The 19,369-nt window shown below is 53.5% G+C and overlaps 1 protein-coding gene across 1 annotated transcript; it reads left to right on the top strand.

Moving 5' to 3' along the window:
* Positions 1-712: 712 nt before the first annotated feature.
* Positions 713-18,897, top strand: Gbx1 (gastrulation brain homeobox 1). Its single transcript, XM_005326725.3, has 2 exons — positions 713-1,241; positions 16,403-18,897. Exons 1-2 carry the CDS (start codon positions 713-715, stop codon positions 16,954-16,956), a joined length of 1,083 nt encoding a protein of 360 aa, XP_005326782.2. The 3' UTR covers positions 16,957-18,897.
* Positions 18,898-19,369: the final 472 nt, after the last annotated feature.

Genomic DNA, 19,369 nt, shown 5'->3' with positions numbered 1-19,369 from the left:
GTCCTGCGCTCCTGGGCCCGCAGAAGGGGCGTCGGGCGCAGGGAGACGTGCCGAGGGTCGGACGCCGGGCGGCGGGCTGCGGCGGGGTGTGGGCGCTGGGGCTCTGCCCGCCCTCCGGCGCGCCCTCCTGGCTGCCGCCCGCGCCGCCTCCACGCCCGGGCCCGCTGCCCGGTCCACGCCGGGCCGCCACCCGCTCACCCTCCGAGCCGGGCCGAGCCCGAGCCTGTGGGCTGAGTGGGGGGCAGGCTGGCTGGAGGGAGGGGACCGGGCCAGCAGCTGCCGCCGCCTTCTCGTCGGCCGCAAACTTTCACAAAGCGGCGTGTCCGGCCTCATCAATCTCCATTAATAATAGTTGGTTGGGCCGCTGGGGGCGGGCGGGGTCCCGGGCCGGCCGGGCCGCTGGGAACCGGCTGTGCGGAGGGAGCTGGAGCCGGGCGCGGCGGCGGCGGGCGGAGGGAGGAAGTGAAGCGTAATTTGAGGAAGATGGATGAGTCCGGAGGGCGACACCCCCAGCCCGCCCGCCCGCCCCCTCCCTCCTTATGAGAGAGGGAGCGCGGCGCCGGAGCCACACTGCGCCGAGCCCGCGCCCCGCCGCCACCTCGGCCCGGGAGCCAGGAGCGAGCCCTGCGTGTCCGCGCGGGGCGCCCGAGCCGCGGGGCGCACGGCGGCGCCCGGAGGGGAGCGCCCCGGGGCGGCCGCAGCTCCGGGCGCGATGCAGAGAGCCGGAGGCGGCGGCGCTCCCGGGGCCAGCGGCGGGGGCGGCGGGGTCCCGGGCACTGCCTTCTCCATCGACTCCCTGATCGGGCCGCCGCCGCCGCGCTCTGGCCACTTGCTCTACACCGGCTACCCCATGTTCATGCCCTACCGGCCGCTCGTGCTGCCGCAGGCGCTGGCCCCGGCGCCGCTGCCCGCCGGCCTCCCGCCCCTCGCCCCGCTCGCCTCCTTCGCCGGCCGCCTTACCAACACCTTCTGTGCGGGGCTGGGCCAGGCCGTGCCCTCGATGGTGGCGCTGACCACCGCGCTGCCCAGCTTCGCCGAGCCGCCCGACGCCTTCTACGGGCCCCCGGAGCTTGCCGCCGCCGCCGCTGCCGCCACTGCCACGCGAAACAACCCGGAGCAGGGCGGCCGACGCCCGGAGGGCGGACTGGAAGCCGACGAGCTGCTGCCGGCCCGGGAGAAAGTGGCAGAGCCCCCGCCGCCCCCGCCTGCGCACTTCTCAGAGACTTTCCCAAGTCTGCCGGGTAAGTGCTGGGACCCACCAGGACGCCGGGCGGGAGGCCAGTTCACCTGGAGGTCCCAGACCCGAACCTGCTTGGAACCCCAGGACCTGCCTGGAGCCCTGCAGCTCCAGACCCCCAGATCGCACGCGGAATCTGCGGAACCGACTCCAATACAGTTCCAAGCACAGGATCTCTAGGTCCCCAGACCCCATCCTACTGCTCTGCCTGTCCCCAGACTGCTGGAAGCCTCACCAAAGACTTCCAGCACTCTCTTCCAAATTAGTGTCTTTCCTCCCAGCATTCTAGCCTCCGGCCTCGCCCTGTCGCCTTCTTAGAATTCCTTCTTTTCTCTCTTCTACCAGGAGTAGAGAAGCTACCAGGGTGGGGTTCCTGGGGACACCAGCAGGGCCCCAGGATGAGGGCATGTTCGGAAGCTGTCGGTTTGGTAAGAAGGACTGTTCTGGCTTTCGAGGAGAGGACTGTTTGACCTCCAGTAAAAATGGCCAGCATGAACTGTGCGGCTGCAGGTTCAGAGGGAGGATCTCAGCGGTGTCTGTTGCTTAGCCTAGAGGTCAATTCTGAACCCACAGGTTTAGAATTCAGTCTTGAGAAACCAGGTAGAGGGATACTGGCAGCTGATGGGAGGAGAAGAGGCTACAGGCTGGGCTGAGTTGGGTGTGGCCTGAAGACCCATAGTTGAGAATCTGGCTGAAATGCTGCTAAGAGCCCTGGATCCTCCATGGGAGGATGCCCTGCAGAGACAGTATATGAAATGGAACCCTACTTAAAATCAGTTCACTTGGAACCCTCTTGTCCTTGCTAGGGGTCCTTAACCCCTAGGAGCCACAAAAGCTTTCTCCTATCCAGGTAGATGCAGGTGTTCTGAGATCTGATGCTTATATGATTTGGTGGACCCTATTTAAGAAAAATAAGGTTAACATACAGGTAGGTGTAGGATTGTGAAGCTAAACTTCCTTAGCACAGATGAATCTGCTTTTGCTCAAACATTCACTGTATCCAGCTTAGCAGGTAGGGAGGACCCCAGAATTCCCGGGGGCTGACTCTAGTGGAGACAGGCATCCTTGGCCAAGAAAGGCAATTCTTGGGTCTCCCTGAATTTATCCAAAGGGCTAATCACTCCTCCAGACTCCGAGGACTGCCACAGAGCCTGTCTTCCCCTCCTCTTACCTCTTGGTTCTGGGCATTTGGGCTTTGAGGATTCAACTGTTGTTTTCTTTTTTCATACCTGGCTAGACCAAGAGGATACCAGGAAGTCAGAGCAGCATCTCCCAAGAAGGCCCATAGGGAGAAGACAGAACACACCTGGAGATGAGAGGAAATGTCTGCAAGATAAGAGGGTGGGGGTTCTGTAGAAGCCAGCAGGTGATCTGAAGAAGGAAGGATTAGCAGGATTCTTAGAATAGGATGATCCTAAGGCAGAAAAGACCAGAGGACAGGTCATAAAAGAGATGGCTGTGGAGACAACAGAATCTGGAGGCAGAGCAGACACACCTAGGAAAGAGATGAGCCGGAGGGAGAGCCCAGGTAGAGCCGACCTCAGAGGAATATGTCCAGCCTGAGAAGAACAAGGAGCTCGTCCAGTCGTAGGTCTTCCCGGTTCTTCTTTTAACCATTTTGTATAATGGGGGCTTTCTTGGCGTAGATTGAATATTGGCTACAAACAAGGTATTGATAGACAGGTATAAGCAGAAGGGGGAAACGAAAGAGAAATATTGAGGAGGGAAGAATAGAAGACAGGAGGAAGAAATGAGCTGAGTCTTGGACATCAAAAGAGATGATAAAATGAGAGGGCTGTCAGCAGAGGGTCTCTGTGTAGGGCTAGATGGAAAGCAAACAATTCCATCAGACCAAAAGTGTGTGTGCATGTGTGCAGAAGAGTCCTGTCCTGGGAGGAGTGGAGAGTGCTTGCTTAGAAAAAAAAAATAGTGGGCAAGGTTTGAACACTATGAGTAATTTTCCTTAAAGAGTTTTCAATACTGGAGTGATGGGAAACCAGAATTTACATAGAAACGATGAAGGGGAGATCATCATCCTAGGAAAATGTTGGAAATAAAAAGAAATCCATGTGTTGTTCTTGGAATGTGGGCCAGGGGCTCTGTTATTAAACATGGTGGCAGAGAGACCTTGCAGGGGAAGGGTTTTGAGAGTCCTGCCTTCGCCTAGAAAGATACACCGTGGGCCGTGGTAGGTGCCGGCTGGGCAGCAAGGAAGCCGGTTTCAGAAGAAACATCCACTCACACCCACTTCCCCAGTTGTGGGTTTCCCCTGAGATGGCTGCAAAAAGAGAATGCAGTTCCAGAAATATTAGGCATAAAATCCATCTGGGGAGTGACGGTACATGGCCCACATTGAAATGGTGGGAAAACCAACCCTCCAGTTTGGGATTATGCTGGAGTATTTGGGGTGAAATCAGATAGTTCTCTGCTAGGAATAATGGGATTGAAACCTCCAGAGCAGAAGAGTCTGGGGAAAGAACACAATCTTTAAAGTGACAGAGGAGTAACTGCTCTCCTGGTGGGGCATGGTGACATTGGGCTGCAATTATTATTAATTTATATTTGTTTAACATTTTACTATACCAGCCCCTTTAAGTGAACTTATAGTGACAACAGGCAAATTTGGAGAATGAGTGAAGTTCTTTTCTTTGGGAGTTACAGGGACTATTTTTTTTTTTAAAGTTAGCTGAGAGTTAAGACAGACACCACTCTCTATAAGAATTGATGAAGGAAAAAACAGAACTTCATTATGATTTGGTTGCAGAGGTGGAAGCTCTCTTAACAGGTACATAGAAACATGGGGTGGAAAGATATTGAGAATGGTTGATTGAATAGAATTCTAGGTTTGGCACATGGGAAGCAGTGGGCTAATGGGAGCAAATCTTTTAGTGGAATGATAAAGTAGAGAGAATTTTGAACTGACAGGGAAGATTAAAGTATGAGTCAGTAGGGCTGGGGTGTAGCTTGAGGGTAGAGAGCTTTGCTTAGCATGCCTGAGGCCCTGAGTTCCATCCCAGCACTGAAAAGGGAAATAACAAAATATGAAGAGCCCAAAATAGTGCTGATTAGTAGAAGCTATATATATAATTTAAAGGTTTTTATTAGTCATGTTAAAAAGATAAACAGGAAAAATTAGTTTAAAAATGCATCTTATTTAACCCAATATGTCCAAAATAATTTCAGCATTAGACATATAAGCATTAAAGTGAGACATTTTATATCTCCTTTTCATACTGAGTCCTCGAGATCCAGTGTGTATTTCAGACTCCCAATACATCTCAGTCTGGACCAGTGGTGTTTCAGGTGTCGGGTAGCTGCATGTGGCCGGAGGTGTCCATATTCAACATAACACACCTAGAGATCGCTAAGAGCAAAGTTAGGTGAAACTGCCAGGGAAGGAGCTGTGGGCTGGGCTGGAGACTGAGTCCTCAACACAGCAGGAAGGGAGGAGAGAAGAGAGCCGTGAGATCTGGATGGAAGGAAGAACAAAGCTCTGCCCTGAGTGGGATGGGCGGGGGTGCTCTGAGTCTGAAGGTGCGTGAGCTCTGGCTGAGAGTGATCCGAGCTGACTTGTGTGCAAGTCTGCAGATCAGCATCCCAGGTGATGAAGGAAGAGGATGCCTGCCGTGTGCTGGGGCAGTGATGGAAAAAGCTGTCTGGTTAGGGACACGAAGAAGAAAACTTTAAGTTGGGGAGTGTCTAGAGCAGTCATTCATTTGCAGAGAAGAAGGCTGGATTGCCTGGCTACACAAGCTGGGAAGTGTGTGGGGGGTGGGGGGGGTAGGTGCTCCATATAGACTGTCGAGTGGTGTGGATACAGGAGGGATGATGTGGGTGCTGGGCTTGTGAAGAAACAAAAGCAGTCGCATTTGGGGTGATGTGGGAGAGCAGAGCCTGGCATAGGACGAGCCCGAGAGACATCAGGGTAATGAGGACGACTTAAAAAATCAACAGAGAAGACTTGGTAATTTCTGAATAGAAATTACAGTCATAGTGGTTATCACGCAGGAGACCATGAAATGCCCAAGGAAAATGGTCTTTGAGAGCTGATTGCCTTAAGCTAAGCACCTGATTATAGCTGGGGACATTTGTCTGACCAGTAGTTGGTTTCTGAATGGGTATCTATTATAAATGTCAAGATACGGTGTTTACTTATGACAGGAAAACGGGAAATGAGCATGGGATGTGCCACCAGAGACTTGTGTTGCTAGAAGACATGGGAGGAGATTTTTTGGAGGTGACAAGGAGACCCAGACCAGGTGTTTTTAGAACTTTTGAGGGAAGCACACAGTGAGACATAGAGAAGAGTATGTACTGCCTTAGTGGGATGGAGGGGGTGCCTTCTAAGGAGCTCAAGTCAGCTTTGTCACCCCTCAGCTGTGTGACTGACAAATCACTCATTTCAGTTGGGAAGATTAGTGTGTGCCTATTCGTGGATTAGAATATTCTGGATACTTTGGGAGATGCAGTCTTGTGACCTCTCTAGGCTTCAGATTTCTCACCTGGAGCAAAAGTGTTCATTCAGGTGATTGTTAGTGTCCCTTTCAATTCTGTGTTTAAAGTAGGGATCTCAACAGAATCTGGGGAGCCTCTGTCAGAGGATCTGTCAACTCTGGGTGGGAGAAAAATTACTTCTTTATTAACTTCTAACTGAAATTTGGTCTTTCTTTAATTATAAATGTAGGCCCAAATCATCTGAATTTCAGCAACATGTGAAGCTGTGGGTACTGATAGAAATTTCAGATTCAGCTGGACACAGTATTTCGCACATATAATCCCAGCAATGCAGAAGGCTGAGACAAGAAGATTTCAAGTTCAAGGCTAGCCTTGGCCACTTAGCAAGATGCTGTCCCAAAATTAAAAAAAAAAAAAAAGAAAGAAAGAAAAAGAAAAGGGAAATCACAGTTGTTTTCATGTAAATTAAGAATTTTTGGAAGAATCTTATTTAAAAAAATTAATCAAGACCATGAGTATGGGCTGGGGGTGTGGCTCAGTGGTAGAGTGCTTGCCTAGCATGTGTGAGGCACTGGGTTCAATCCTCAGCACCATATATCAATAAATTAAAAAAAAAAAAGGTCCATTAACAATTAAAAAAATGAGTACATCACAAATCCAGTTTTAAATGTCTGATAACTGCAATAATATAATAGACTTCAACTATTAATTCTGTGTGTTTTATGTTATGTACCTTAAAAGCATTATCCCGAGACAGGGCAGGTGGGCTGTATCTGCTGGCCAAAGGCACTCATGGCACAAAAAGAAAATGAAGGACCCCTAGTGGAGAGACAAGCCCACAGTGACAAGGCCATCAGGGGAGGACTGGACAGTATGCTGGGCTGCCACGTGCCATGGTGAAGGTGGCACTTGGCAGGAGGTGGTGGGGGCAGAAGGGGAGTGGACAGAGGGGCCCTCTGCAGCAGCGTAGGTATGGAGACAAATCCTTCAGATGATGTGGAGGAGAGTTCTTCTGCTTAGAGTGATAGGCATGGAGTCTGTCCTGGGTATAATGGGGGAGAGGCAATAATTGGAATCATGAGGGGACATATTTTAATTAGAAAGAAAGAAGAGCGTAACATTAGGAGCCGAGTGCCCTGTATGGAGATAGACATTACAGGAGGAAGCCATCGGCTGAATTCTGCCTTGGGAGAGGAATTGGGGGAAGGATCTTTTCTGTAAAACTGATTTGGAATCAGGAAATGAAAGGGAGAGAAGTGGAATAGAATGTACAGAGACCTGGAGAGGAAGGCATGGTGGGAGGAGAGAACTTTATTTAGAGGGAATGAGGATGTTCCCAGGCTGGGTAGGAAGAAGCACCCCTGTGAGGAAGCCAGCTGAAGGACAGGGGTCCCTGCATGGTGTGCTCGGCCACCGGCGGCCTGTGCTCTGAGCTCTGAGTGGTGCAGAAGGGTAGGAAGCCTTTAGCGAGAGCCAGCTGGCGTGGGGAGATTCCACGACAGAGGAGCGTGGAGCAATGCCTGGCAGGTGGGTGCTAATTGGAAGAGAGGGTGGTGGGGAGAGGGATGCCTGGATTTGCCGTGACAGAGTGGCCGCACGGGTTGACTTCAGGGGTGATGGGAAGAGACAGCCCTGGCCAGCAGGGTGGGCTGGTCCTTGTTGAGGAGTGGAGCAGAGGGCTCTGGATCCCTTGGGGACCAGGGTCATGAGCAGAAACACCATGCAAACACCATGGGCATGGCGAGAACTGGGAGATACTCTGACCCCAGGAGCTGGTTGGTTTCTTGGCTGAACTGCCGAGGAGGTGGCCTGATGCTGGGAGTCACCAAGAGGGTGGGGCTCTGTGCTGAGTGCAGGGAGAGAGGGATGCAGAGGCTGAAGGGAGGAGGGAGGTGTGTTGTCCTGAGCAAAAGGTAAGCGTTGCTTTGTGCTGGGACTACCAGGATTCCAAGAATCCCACCTTGACACTCCAGGTCCATAGCTGAGTGGGCGTGGCCAAGTCACACCTGTCCCAGCCCCGGCATCGGGAAAATTAGAGATTTGAATTAGTGTCCCCGCAGGTTGTTTCCAGCTCCGTGATTCTGTTTGTGCCTGTAAGGACACTTTATTAATGAACCGTCCCTCCCTCCCCACCCCACCCCCTTGTTCTCTTTGAGGTGCTGGTGATCAAACCCGGGGCCTCAGCGTGAATTGTTGCTTTATTTTTACAAAAGGTGCCTGAGCCAAGGGCCAGGGAAATTCTGTGCTTCCCAGTGCTCGGTGGAAGGAGGAGGAGGAGGCTGGTCGCGTGTTTTGGGGTCTGGCCTTAGGGTGAGGAAGGCTTTGTCATAGGGACTGGGCGGGAGGCCTCCCAGCTGTGGCTGTGCACAACTCTGATGTGAAACCAGTGAGAAAAACATGAGAGAAGTGGAAGTAGATATTGTCTAGGCCCAAAGGGTTGGGATCCGCCGAGACTAAGGTTACCTGGTAAGGAAGGAAGTAGTGAGAAAAGGGGAAGTTGAGCTGGGCGTGGTGGCGCACACCTGTGACCACAACAACTCTCGAGGCTGAGGCAGGAGGATTGCAGGTTTGAGGCCAACCTTAGCAGCTTAGCAAGATCCTATCTCAGAATAAAAAATAAGAAGGGCTGGAGATGCAGTTCAATGGTAAAGCACTCTTGGGTTCAATCCCTGTTACCAATACATAAAGAAAGAAAGGAGAAAAGGGAGTCATGCTACGGAATCGGTTTCCACCCTCTGGTCTTCCTCCATGTGTTACAGTAGTTAGAGGCTAGAGGGACGTTAGGAGAAGCCTGTTTACATTAAGTGATAGTGAAGAGGTGTGGTGGGGGCAGAGGCAGGGACAGGTTTTGGTTGAGAGCTGGGCACAGATCTCTCTCTCTCTCTCTCTCTCTCTGTCTCTCTGTCTCTCTCTCGACCCAGGCCTCATGCATGCTTGGCAAGCACTCTACCACTGAGCTATGTCCCCATCTCATAGGGCACAGATCTCGGTGCCACTGTTTCTCTGTGATCTGCAGCAAAGTCCTGACCTGGGCCATTCCAGTGTCCTCACCAATAAAATAAGGGCAATCATGCCTTGCTCACAGACTTGCAGCTTAAATGAGAAGATCTTTGTGCAGTGTCCTGAGAGTAACAGGTGCCCAAGAAACTATCATTACTGTCCTTGCCCTTGAATAGGCAGGAAGCTCTCCAGAATTCAGCTGGAGGGCTCTGTGAACTGGGGACGGTGTGGGGTGCCTGATAATGTGCCCTCAGGGACAGGCATTCCTAGGCGGGGATTGAAGGTGCAGGTGTCCGACAGCTGTTCACATGGGGCTGGCCAGGGCAGAACTCCTACTGTCTAATCCGGGTGGATTTCCAGTGTCTTTGGCTCTTTCTCCTTCCTCTGGGTTCTCCTACCTCATGTTCTGGTGTCCTCTGGAGATCGCCGACTGCCCAGAGCCCCTCTGCTGTGCCTCACGGGGCCTGTTCTTCCTTACTGTCTATTTAAAAAATATCTATTTCTCCTTTTTTCTTCACCAAGATTCCTCTTTGCTCATATGTCTGATCTGTGTTGGGAGCAACACCACTGGATTCAACTAATTCATACGCAGCTGGATGAAAGAGTTTCCTAAATGTCCAAGTGAACTTCACGCTGGTGGATCCTTAGGGGGTAGTGTTGGGAACTAGCTTGGGGTGACATGGAGGAGTTACTGTGGGAGGGAGGGGGGCAGCGTGGGAGTCAGGTGGTCATGGCGGCTCCAGTGACAGCGTGCCACCTAGGTCCTTTCAGCTGCTTGTGATGGGAGCTCACCTTTCCTGTGGACGAAGGTGAGGAGACATGGATTCATGTGGCTGTGGAGGAGCCACGGGCTCAGAAATGCAGAAGGTGCCGTGGGGTCTTTCTTGCTCCCTCTCCGACTTCACTTCACCCCCTCCTCGAGACCAGGCCCTTCGAGGGCCGGGAGGCAGGGAGGCCAGCGCACAGGCAGCTCTGAGTGTTCACAGGTGAGCACCCCATGAGGGTGGCAGCGTGTTCAGTCCCAGGCCCAGGTCACAGCTGGCAGACCCACCAGCTCCTGGGTGGGAAGAGGAAGATGGACCCTAAAGCAAGGTTGCTGTCACTGAGCAAAAGTGGGGAGGGACCAGGGCAGGGAAAAACAGCCCGACGCAGAAACCAGAGAGAAGGGTGAGACCGGCCTCAGCTCTCTTTCGGGATGCTTAGCTTCCTCAGCCACTAGTTGCAGTTCAGGAGGCTGAGACAGGAGGATCCCAAGTTCAAAGCCAGCCTCAGCAACATAGCAAGGTCTTAAGCAACTTAATGAGACACTGTCTCAAAAAGTAAAAAGGGCGGGGGTGTCACTCAGTGGTTAAGCACCTCCAAGGAGTGATGGGATCCAGGGAACGACTCACTGAGGATGCAGCTGGAGGCAGTTGACAAACATGTACCCCTCGGTGAGGCCGGCTCTTGGCTCTGATTCCTACTGGACTGGGGCTGGGGCTCAGTGGCAGAGTGCTTGCTTAGCATGTGTGAGGCCCTGGGTTCGATCCTCAGACCCCATAAAAATAAATCAAAAAGGGTATTGTGTCCATCTACAACTAAAAAATAATTTTTTTTTTTTTTAAAGAAAGAAAAGAGCCCTACTGAACTGTAGAAGCCACGAGAAATTGGTGTTCGAAAGAAACTGTTTCCATAGTTTGGCCACATTCTTTTTAAAGTTAGAAAATATGTTTTCAAATAAAAGGAACATTGGCTCGTAACATGACATCCTACAAACCGTAAGGACAGAGAAAACCAAGAGACAGACCTGGTGGGGGTTTGGTGTTGGGGCCGAGGGGGCAAGCCAGGCCTCCCTAGGGCAGCTGCAGGCGTCTTCTGCGGGCACCTGGAGTGGGAGACTTTGGTGGCTGGCCAGAGCCTGTAGAGGTGGGGGAAAGGAGGAGGTCTACACTTGGATTCAAGAAGAAGCTTATTTAATTAATGAGGCGTCTGGGGAGAGCTGTTGCCTCAAGTGCGGGGCCAGGGGAGGGGGGGGGCGCGGTCTCCTGGAAAGGACAGAAGAGGCTGGAGATTTAGGACATCGGGTGCAGTGTCCCTAGCTATGGGACTTAGGAAAATCGCTTAGTCTTCTTGAATCTCCATTTTCTCCACCTGAAAATAAGGTTATTAACTCCCTAGTCCTCCCAGTAGATCAAGTCACTTTGTGAGTTGCTTGAAGGTAAAGGGAGATAATAAATGTGTTTTGAAAAGTTAAAGCTGGGCTGGCACACATCTGAAATCCCAGCAGTTCAGGAGGCTGAGAAAGGAGGATCCCAAGTTCAAAGCCAGCCTCGGCAACATAGCAAGGTCTTAAGCAACTTAATGAGACACTGTCTCAAAAAGTGAAAAGGGCGGGGGTGTCACTCAGTGGTTAAGCACCTCCAGGTTAGTTCCCCAGTATCAAAAGAAAAAGAAAGATTGGGGGGCTGGGGCTGTAGCTCAGTGGTAGAGCACTCACCTAGCATGTGTGAGACCTAGGTTCGATCCTCAGCACCACATAAAAACAATTAAGATATTGTGTCCATCTACAACTAATGAAAAATATAAGAAAAAGAAAAGAAAGGTTAGGCCATGCAAGGTGCTCTTGACCGGGGCCAGGTCAGCCTGCCATGAAAGGGGCCCTGAGCTTCTCGTGAACCGGAGGCCCCTCTGGAAGGCAGCGATGGAGAGAAGACCCTTGCATGTATCTGCCGTAAAGAGTGCTGAAGAGCCACGGAGAGAGGAGAAAGTGGAGGGCTGTTCCTTATGCACCTGAAGTTAGAGGAGGGTGTGGCCTTAATGGGTGCTGGTGGCCACCAGTGATGGGCGAGCCATCTGTCTCAGAACAGAGCCTCGTGCACTGGGCGTGGCGATGGACTGAGCCTCCAGAGCTGGGACTGATCACGGCTACACCTCTTTGGGGAGATGGCAGAGGACCTGTGTTTTCTCCCACCTTTTTTGGGGGGTGGTGCCACGGGATGGTACCAGGGCCTCTAGCACACTCGGCAAGCGCTGTGCCACTGAGCTCTGTTTACAGCCCTTCTCCCACCTTTGACACCATGGGGACAGGAGAGGTTGGCCTGGAGAATCAGGAGGAGGCTCACTGTCCTGGGCATGAGGTGGGCTGTTAAGCTGTTTTTGGAAATAGAAGAGTCACATGAGGGACATCTACCAATAGTAAAGCCAGTTGATTTTCTGTAAGTGATAACAGAGCAGGGGTCGGTGGCTGGATAAATGAGGGACATCACAGGGGCCAGCTGGGTTCCTGGGGCCAGGAGTCTAAAGTGACCCTTTACTCCCTCGGTGGCTTTCTGTCATCTTTGGTGACTGTGACCACAGGACTCCCTTCTTCTCAGTGCGAGTGTGGTGCTGTGTTCTCTTTCTGTGGGGGAATACCTTCCATGGAGTCTGCGGTCCTCAGTCTCTCCCCCAGCCTGACCTGACCCCAAGGTGGAGCTCTGTGTCCCTGGGCCACTGGCCTTCCTCTGGGAAGCCCCCCTTACAGACTCACCTTGAAGCCTGAGCAAGGCTCTTGAGTGGGATTCATGCTCCTGGCATGAACTCTGCGAGCAGTTACGAGTCACACTTTGTGATATCTGTCCCTCTGATCACAGCATCATGAACCCTGCCTGTCTCCTGCCTGCCCCAGCCGTTCCCCTGCCCAGAGACCATGCTTTCCCGCAGAGGCTAGGCTTACAAGGGGAACCCAGCACACTCAACCTTGGTACCAGTGATATTCCCACACACAAAGGACAGGACCTTTCTGCCTGTTTGGCTACCCTACCTAGCACAGTCAAATGGTTTCCAGTTTTAAGATTTTCATTTTGCTGACGGTGTTATCAGAATGATTATTTGCCATGTAAAATTTTCAATGAGGTCTTCTTTGGTCTATCAAGTATTTTTTTGTTGTTGTTGTTCATATCAACCAGGAACCACATCTGCAATTAGAAATTTGCTTTTATGGATATTTTATCTACCAAATCTAAGTACTGTCAATCAAATTTTGTAAACATAAATTTTCTCAGAAAGGTTTGTTACTTCTGTCAGTTTTTAATCAACATCAAAAATTTAAGTGACATTTTAGTTTTGTTTGACCTTTTTACTACTAATATTTATCATGAATCAGATAAAATGATTTGGCCGAGCAAGGTGACACTCACATGTAAGCCTAGCGGCTCAGGAGGTGAAGGCAGGAAGATCTCAAGTTCAAGGCCAGCCTCAGCAACTTAGCGAGGCCCTGAACAACTTAGCAAGACCGTGTCTCAAAATAAAAAATAGAAAGAACTTCAGGTGTGGCTCACTGGTAGAGCATGCCTGGGTTCAATTTCCAGTACCGTATCCACCCACACCTACCCCCACACACACACACAGGAAGCAGTTGGCATGTCGTCTTCAGCTGTTAGGGTTGCTGCCTTGTGAAGGGTCTCCTTTGCTCAGTGGTTCCGGGGCCACACCCTGGGCTTTGGCTGTGGGGGTTCTGCAGCTCCCCCTGCTGGTGGAGCAAAGAGCAAGTGCAGGGCCAGAACATCTTGCTTGGCTCCAAATGCAGCAATATTCTGGGTGAGAAAATGGGGCATTTTTTTTAAAAAGCACCCTTGCCTCCCCTCCTCCAGCACCCACCTCCTCTCCTTCCTCTCGGTTCTTGAAACTTTTCGGCCGTCTCTTGTCTGGTTCGGCATTTTTTTTCAGGCCATCTCCACGCCACTCCTCCCCAGGCTCTTCTGCCTTGCTTGGCCTTTCCTCCTCTCTCCCACTCCTGGCCGGGCTCACTCATTGTCCCCACGCTGCTCCGCTGAGACATGTGGCTGTGCTTTCCCTCTCTCTCCGTGGTGCCCCTCGCCCCTCCCCCACTCATTCCTCCAGTCCTTATCTGAGTCCTCAATGTCATGATCATAAAGGAGCAGAGACACTCCTGCCCCTGCCGCTCTGCGTCCCCCGGGATGGAGACGAGAGACTGTGAACTTGTGCTCCTTGGAAGGCCTTAAAAGCAGCACTAAGGGTAGCCTCCTCGTGGGGGCTTGATTTTGCCGATGGCTGAAGACAGAGGGATGGATGAGGTGATCTCAGGAGGGCTCTGCCGGGTCCAGAACTGGGAGCCTCCTCTCAGTCACCATCAGCTTAGATTTATGGGCCGTCCCTTGGGTGCTTGGTGCTGTACAGAAGGGTTCCATCCTTCAAGCCTGAAATCCAGTTGCTGCCTTTTTAGCACTGTTTAAGATCATCTTACTGGGCTGAGTTTTTATGAGCTTTCATCCTTCGTTCTGTTATTATTGAATACAAGGTATGTTTTAAGAATCAAAGTCCGAGGGTTTAATGATGCTGTGGGATTGTCCTTCACTGTTTTCAGCACCCAGTAGGTTCCTGGGATCCTGTGGGCTTCCTCTGTGAATGTGAGGGAGGCCGGAGGCCAGCTGGGCAGTGGGTAGGGTATTCATGGGTGCGTCTGATGGCATTGGAGCTGAGATGATGGAGAGCCGTGGCAGAGGAAGCAGCGGAGATGGAAAGAGAGATGGAGAGGGGTGAGCACACACCTGGATGCTGGATATCGTTTCTCTTATTTAGCTGACTATTGAGTACCTACTCGGTGCAGATCATTGTAAGATGCTCATGATACAGTGAATAAAACATCAGAATTCCTCAAAGCTCATATTCTAACAGGGAGTGGCAGCCAGAGGGGTGGATGAATAAAGGTGGTGGCATGTACCATAGTGACAGGTAGGTCACAGAGGGGAGATCAGAATGTCAGGGGTCCGAATCCTAAGGGAATGTTCAGGAAGCTCTCACTGGAGGAGCAGGGAAGCAGCCAGTGCTGAGATCCAGGAGGATGGAACCCAGCGAGGAGAAGAGGACACTGATGGTCTAGATGGTGGTGACTTGGACCAGAGGCAACAGGGAGGAGAGGCCCAGCTCTGGGCATATTTGAAAGGTGGATTTGTGAGTGGATGTGCTTCATGAGAGGAGTGAAGGGCAGCTGCAGATCCGGTTTGAAGGCAGGAGGATGGAGTTCCACAGAGATGAGGAGGACTGAGTTGTGTGGGAATGGACAGTAGTGCGGGGAAGAGCCTTCAGTGAGAGGAAGGAGGGAACCCAGGCTGAAGATCTCACAGGAAGGAAAACAGGTGGCCAGCGAGGAGACGAGGTGGGTGTTGGGAAGCCTGTGGCCGGTGGCCAGCACCCCCACCACATCAGGGCAGGGCTCCGGAAATGCAGGGCTGAGCCTGAACTGTGGCTGGTCAACTCGGGAACGGGACAAAGGGGAGGAAGGGAGGAGGCAAAGCAGGTTGGGGTGTGTGGTAGTAACAGGGCCAGATGATCCTGGCCTCTAGGGAGAATGTCACCGTGGCCCTCGAGCAGCAGGTGTGCACATCAGCAGCAAGGGATCAGCAGGTCAGCTCTGGAAGCTTCTGGGCCTCAGACAGGTGGGGAGGGACCACACCCAGGACCAACTCTGCCTGCCAGCAGGTGTCTGGGCAGTGTCCCTGCCCCGCATGGCACCCTGGGTTTAGCCAAGCTGCATTCTGAACTCCAAGCAGGCTTGGAGGGTGTGTGTGGTGGCATCCCGAGTGTCCACCTTCACGTGGCTCTCAGGTCGTCCATGTGCCTTCTTCTTCCCTAGCGGATGATCGTCTTTTGACTTTCTGTTGTTGGGCAGAAAACGAGGGAGTTTGGGAAACTCAAACACTGACAACATTCATTGTAGTCCTGACGAGCACATCAGTGGGTAGATTAAAACCAAAGGTGGAATCCGATTTCAGAATCAGGTGTGGATTAAATGTTTGTATGTCTGTGATCATAAATAGTCGCTCATCTGCTAAATGAGTCAGAATTCCTTCTGCACAGTTCCTTCCTTGTTTTTCCCGTTTTACTTCTGTCCCCACATTCCCTCCAGCCCTCGGCCAGTGTCAGGCTCTGGTCCTGGGGATTCTGGGCTTGAGCAGGAGCTGCTGTCTGCATTGGCCAGGAGAGAGGGGAGGTGGGAGAGCAATTCAGGATAAGGACCACAAGGGGATGGGGCTGAGTCACAAGGAGGAAGGTTGGGCACAGAGAAGGGAATGCCATGTGGCTGGGAGCCCCTGTCCTGGCTGGGCAGTCTGGATAGGGATCGGGAAGGGGGCTTGAGACCTCCAGTTCCCAGGGCTTTGAGTGTCTTGGACCCATATTTAAGGAGGGCGTGGGGAGGAGCAGATAAGCCTGAAGATCTGGCCAGAGGTGTGTGAGGGTCTGTGACCTAGCTCTGCACAGAGGGAAATTTGGGGACCGTTCCTGCCAGCTAGGTGGGATGAGTACTCCTGGGGGAGCAGCAGGCTCTTCTCCTCCCACATTGGAAACCCAAGCCAGTGTCCCCCTGCTTTGTCCTAGGGCCTGGTGTAGGAGGTCACTGGGCCCTTGGTCCTGGGCTTGGAGAGTTGGGTTACTGGTATAGAGGGAATGAGATGGGTGGCGGGAAAGCCCGGGGGCTACTGTCCACTCCATTGCCTGCCCCCCTTTCTGTGATGACATCGAGCTGGTTAATACCTTTCTTCCCGTTGTCTCCCCTAACCCTCTTCCCGCTCCCCACCTGGATGTGCCTGTCCCTTCTCCTGCCACCTCTTCCTTTCCATGCCTCCTGTTTCTTGCCGCTGCCCCCCCATTCCTGGCCGCGTTCCGTTGCCCCCTCCACCCTGTCTTCCCTGCCTGCTCCCTCCCCATCCATCGGTTTCTCGCTCCCCACAGCAGAGGGGAAGGTGTACAGCTCAGACGAGGAGAAGCTGGAGGCCCCAGCGGGAGACCCAGCAGGCAGCGAGCAGGAGGAGGAGGGCTCAGGCGGTGACAGCGAGGACGACAGTTTCCTGGACAGTTCTGCAGGGGGCCCTGGGGCTCTTCTGGGACCTAAACCGAAGCTAAAGGGAAGCCTGGGGACTGGAGCTGAGGAGGGGACACCGGTGACCACGGGGGTCAGCGCCCCGGGGGGGAAAAGCCGCCGGCGCCGCACGGCCTTCACCAGCGAGCAGCTCCTGGAACTGGAGAAGGAGTTCCACTGCAAGAAGTATCTGAGCCTGACAGAGCGCTCCCAGATCGCCCACGCCCTCAAGCTCAGCGAGGTGCAGGTCAAGATCTGGTTCCAGAACCGCCGGGCCAAGTGGAAGCGCATCAAAGCCGGCAACGTGAGCAGCCGTTCCGGGGAGCCTGTCAGGAACCCCAAGATCGTCGTGCCCATACCCGTGCACGTCAACAGGTTCGCTGTGCGCAGCCAACACCAGCAAATGGAGCAGGGGGCCCGGCCCTGACCCGAGCAAGGACTGCGGCTGGGCTGTGCCCACAGGAGGGACCGCAGCGGGGAGAGGCCCACGGTGCTCCCCGCCCTGAGACCAGAGACCTTCAGGATGAGGGGCTTCAGGGCCACAGGGGCTCCGGGTCTACTCGCCAGGGAGGTGCTGGGACTGGGGTGGACTCCTCAGGCCCATGGGGCTTTTAATGCTCGAGGCCTGAAGGGTTCTGTGGCTGACGTCCGGGAACAGCTTCTGACCAAATGGAGGAGCCCAGGGCCACACCAGCCCAGATGATGGCAGCTCCTTATTTATTTTATGTAAAGTTTGTATATACGGAGCTGGGTCTCTGTCTGCACTCCTAAGAAGCTTCGGGAAAGGTCTGTCTCATTGAGCCTCAGCCAGAGTTCATTCCATCCTGCACTTGGCCGGCCGTGGGCAGCGTCTCTTCAGTGCAAGGTGTGGGAAGAGATGGCTGGAACCACCAGCAGTCTCCAGGGGACCACGGCTCCCCTCACCCCTGCCTCCCGCTTGGCCCTGCTCCCACGTACACCCCTCACCTCCCGCTACAGCCACTGTTCCTCCTCCAGGTAAACAGGCCTCTTTGGAAGAGGTGGCCGACTCCAGGGGGTGAGACTCACTCCCATTTGTATTAAAGCTAAATGACGGCACCTGACCCTCAATGGCTGGTGTGTATTGGAGCCAGCTAACTGGCTAGAGGTCGCCAGTCCAGTCAGTGACAGGGGCAGGGTGGGGCTCGCTCACACTACCTTTGGGTACAGAGGACACACCAACCGAGTGGCCTCTGCTGCCCTTTGTATTTCAGATGCGAGGGCCCAGGGAGGGAGGACTCGTCTCTGGAGCCGTTTCCGAAGCTTAAGGTACTGCAGCCTCTTCTGCTACAGAACAAGGTGGGCACAGAGGAGTCACTGCCAAATGGAGGGGACAGGAGCCAGTCTGTGATGGTTCTGGAAAGGTGTGTGCCGTGGGGAAGACCAGAGCGAGGCTGTGGGATTGGAAGGGACGGTGTTGGTGGATAAAGCAAACACCCGAGCTACACCCTCCAGACACACTGCGCTGACTGCAGGCAGAGGGACGGTTAGGGAGACCGGCTGAGGCCGGTTCACGGCAGGCCAGCTGCTTGGGAAGAACTTGGCCGTCTTGGTGGAGAGGAGAGCTAGTGTGAACAGGCCATGGAGAAGACAAACAGCAGGGTCAGAGGGAAGCCAAACGCCCCACCAACCCCCGTACCCTCCTCAGAGGACCAACGATTGTTCCTGGAATGACAAATCAGTCAATGTCTCATTGACTCGTCTTGTGGCTCGACTGGGGTTGCCCTTCCTGAGCAGCCTGTTTCTCCCAAAGCAAGCAGCTGGGAGCTGCGACTGGTCAGTGACGATAGAAAGGTCTACCGTTGAGTGAGGACCCCTAGGCCCAGGCTGTCTGTGCCCCTCGGCTAAGTTTCAGCTGGGCTTCTGATTACAGCTTAAAGTATGAAGTCCAGACCTGCCGGGTCCCTGGCCTGACCTGCCAAGGCTAAGTCCCCCTGGTTCCTTAGACTCACCCTGCTCAGGGAACCAACAGGATTAGGTTGTGTTGAGGAGATAAGTCAGTCAGAGGTTGACAAGGACAGCGCTGTCCCTTCAGCAGAGTTGGGGCAGAGGCTCTAGCTCCACGCCCACTGTGGAGGGCAAGTGAGCACTGAGCAGAAAGGCCGGAGGGACCAGCCACCACCAAGGATGCTGTGCGTCTCCCCTGGCTCTGTGCCTGGCTGAGCAGGGTCCCGCCGGCCGAGCGGCTTGTCTTAAGGGAGTCTGGAGGTGACCGCTGCTAGTTTCCCAAGTCCAGGAACCCAGTCCCACACACCATGGCCCTGGCTCTTCTGCCCTGATCTACGTGCAAGGCTCTTAACAGTCTTGCAAAAGGGGGCATGGACAAAGAAATAAAACCTGGTTTCCTCTCTGAGTAGCGTTACTTGGTTATTTACTACATGTAGGCAGGTGCCCACGCAGGGCACCAGCCAGCACACCTGCCATGGACCCAAGAGGCTTCAGGAAACATGGGCTGCCAGCAGTGGTTTCAGGAACGGGGAACAACAGGCTCCTGAGAGCTGGGACCTGAACTTAGCCAGTTCTTGTCCTTCAAGAGCCAGTACAGTTGCCCCTGGATCCCTGGAGAAGAGGGATATGCTGAGAAAGAAAGGCAGGGGCTCCTGTCCTGCCCCCAGCCAGGCAAGCTGCTGGTGGGCGTCCAGGTGGCTGCTCTGCCACCCCCTCCCCTTTGCTCACAAGCAAAGCCCAGGCCCCTGTGGCATCAGCTCTAAGGTCCTGGCACATTCTCAGACTCCCAGGGAGGGGCATGCTCCTGCCCTCTGGTACACTGTGGCCAGGGCCGGGTTGTGGCGTGCCGTCACTAGGTAGGACACTGATGTCAG

Source organism: Ictidomys tridecemlineatus, chromosome 2, assembly GCF_052094955.1.
Source record: "Ictidomys tridecemlineatus isolate mIctTri1 chromosome 2, mIctTri1.hap1, whole genome shotgun sequence".
Classification (NCBI taxonomy): Eukaryota; Metazoa; Chordata; class Mammalia; order Rodentia; family Sciuridae; genus Ictidomys; species Ictidomys tridecemlineatus.
Note: the sequence above shows the minus strand (reverse complement) of the source record. Positions and strands in the feature narration are given on the sequence as shown.